At 53.9% G+C, this 718-nt stretch overlaps 1 protein-coding gene across 1 annotated transcript in view; it reads left to right on the forward strand.

Moving 5' to 3' along the window:
• The first annotated feature begins 6 nt into the window (after window positions 1–6).
• LOC113205624 (ecdysone 20-monooxygenase) overlaps window positions 7–718 on the forward strand; it is a 21,222-nt gene continuing 20,510 nt past the window's right edge. The window contains exon 1 of the mRNA XM_026421313.2: window positions 7–421. Within this exon, the coding sequence (XP_026277098.1) occupies window positions 390–421 (32 nt within the window). The 5' untranslated portion in view covers window positions 7–389. The remainder of the gene's footprint in view (window positions 422–718) is intronic.

A 718-nucleotide genomic window follows, 5' to 3' on the forward strand; every position in this document is an offset into this window, starting at 1 on the left:
CCTCCACCGCCCTCCCCCCAGCCTCCCACACTTCTTGGGGCCCGAAATGATGAAGATTGCCGCGTCGCACCGACTTCTTCCTGCTCGGCGGACTTGAGCTTCCTACGGCGAGCAAGTTCCCCGGGGCGGAAGCGCTTGAGGACTCCCGTCTCCCCTCCTCGCGCTGCACCGCCTGCCCGTCGTCTGCTGCGGACTCTGCCGTCAGACTGTCGTCTGCTGCTGCAGCTGTGGACTTGTTTAGTGAGCGGGGGACCCGCCCAGTCCCCACAGTGCGAGTGCGTTAATTGATCGCGCTGCCACCGCTGCTGCTGCTGCCCACGACCACCATCGGCTGCCGCTGTCGTCTGCTGGAGGCGAAGTGTTGACATTTTGACTGCGCCGTCCGATAAATGATATTCGAGCGGAGCTTCGACTTGGCAAGGTAAACGTCTCTTGTTTTCTGCCGCATCCGTACGCCTCCCCGTAATGAGTGCCGCTGGTGTCCGGCCCGGCCGCAGGTACTGCGGTCCAAGCTGTGTGTTTCGCTTTCTTTTCATTCTTGCTTGAAAATAACTTCTTCAACTTGTTGGTTTTTATGACAATGAAAGTGTTTCTTTCAAAATAATGTGTCTGCTTGTTTGCTGTTGTTTTTAATTTCTTAACTGTGCCGATTACGTTCACACGGCACTTTATTGATTAATGATTAACTTTCAAAAAGTTACATCAAAGTTCCAATTTA

This window comes from Frankliniella occidentalis, unplaced genomic scaffold, assembly GCF_000697945.3.
Source record: "Frankliniella occidentalis isolate FOCC.00 unplaced genomic scaffold, Focc_3.1 Scaffold820, whole genome shotgun sequence".
In the NCBI taxonomy this organism is placed as follows: domain Eukaryota; kingdom Metazoa; phylum Arthropoda; class Insecta; order Thysanoptera; family Thripidae; genus Frankliniella; species Frankliniella occidentalis.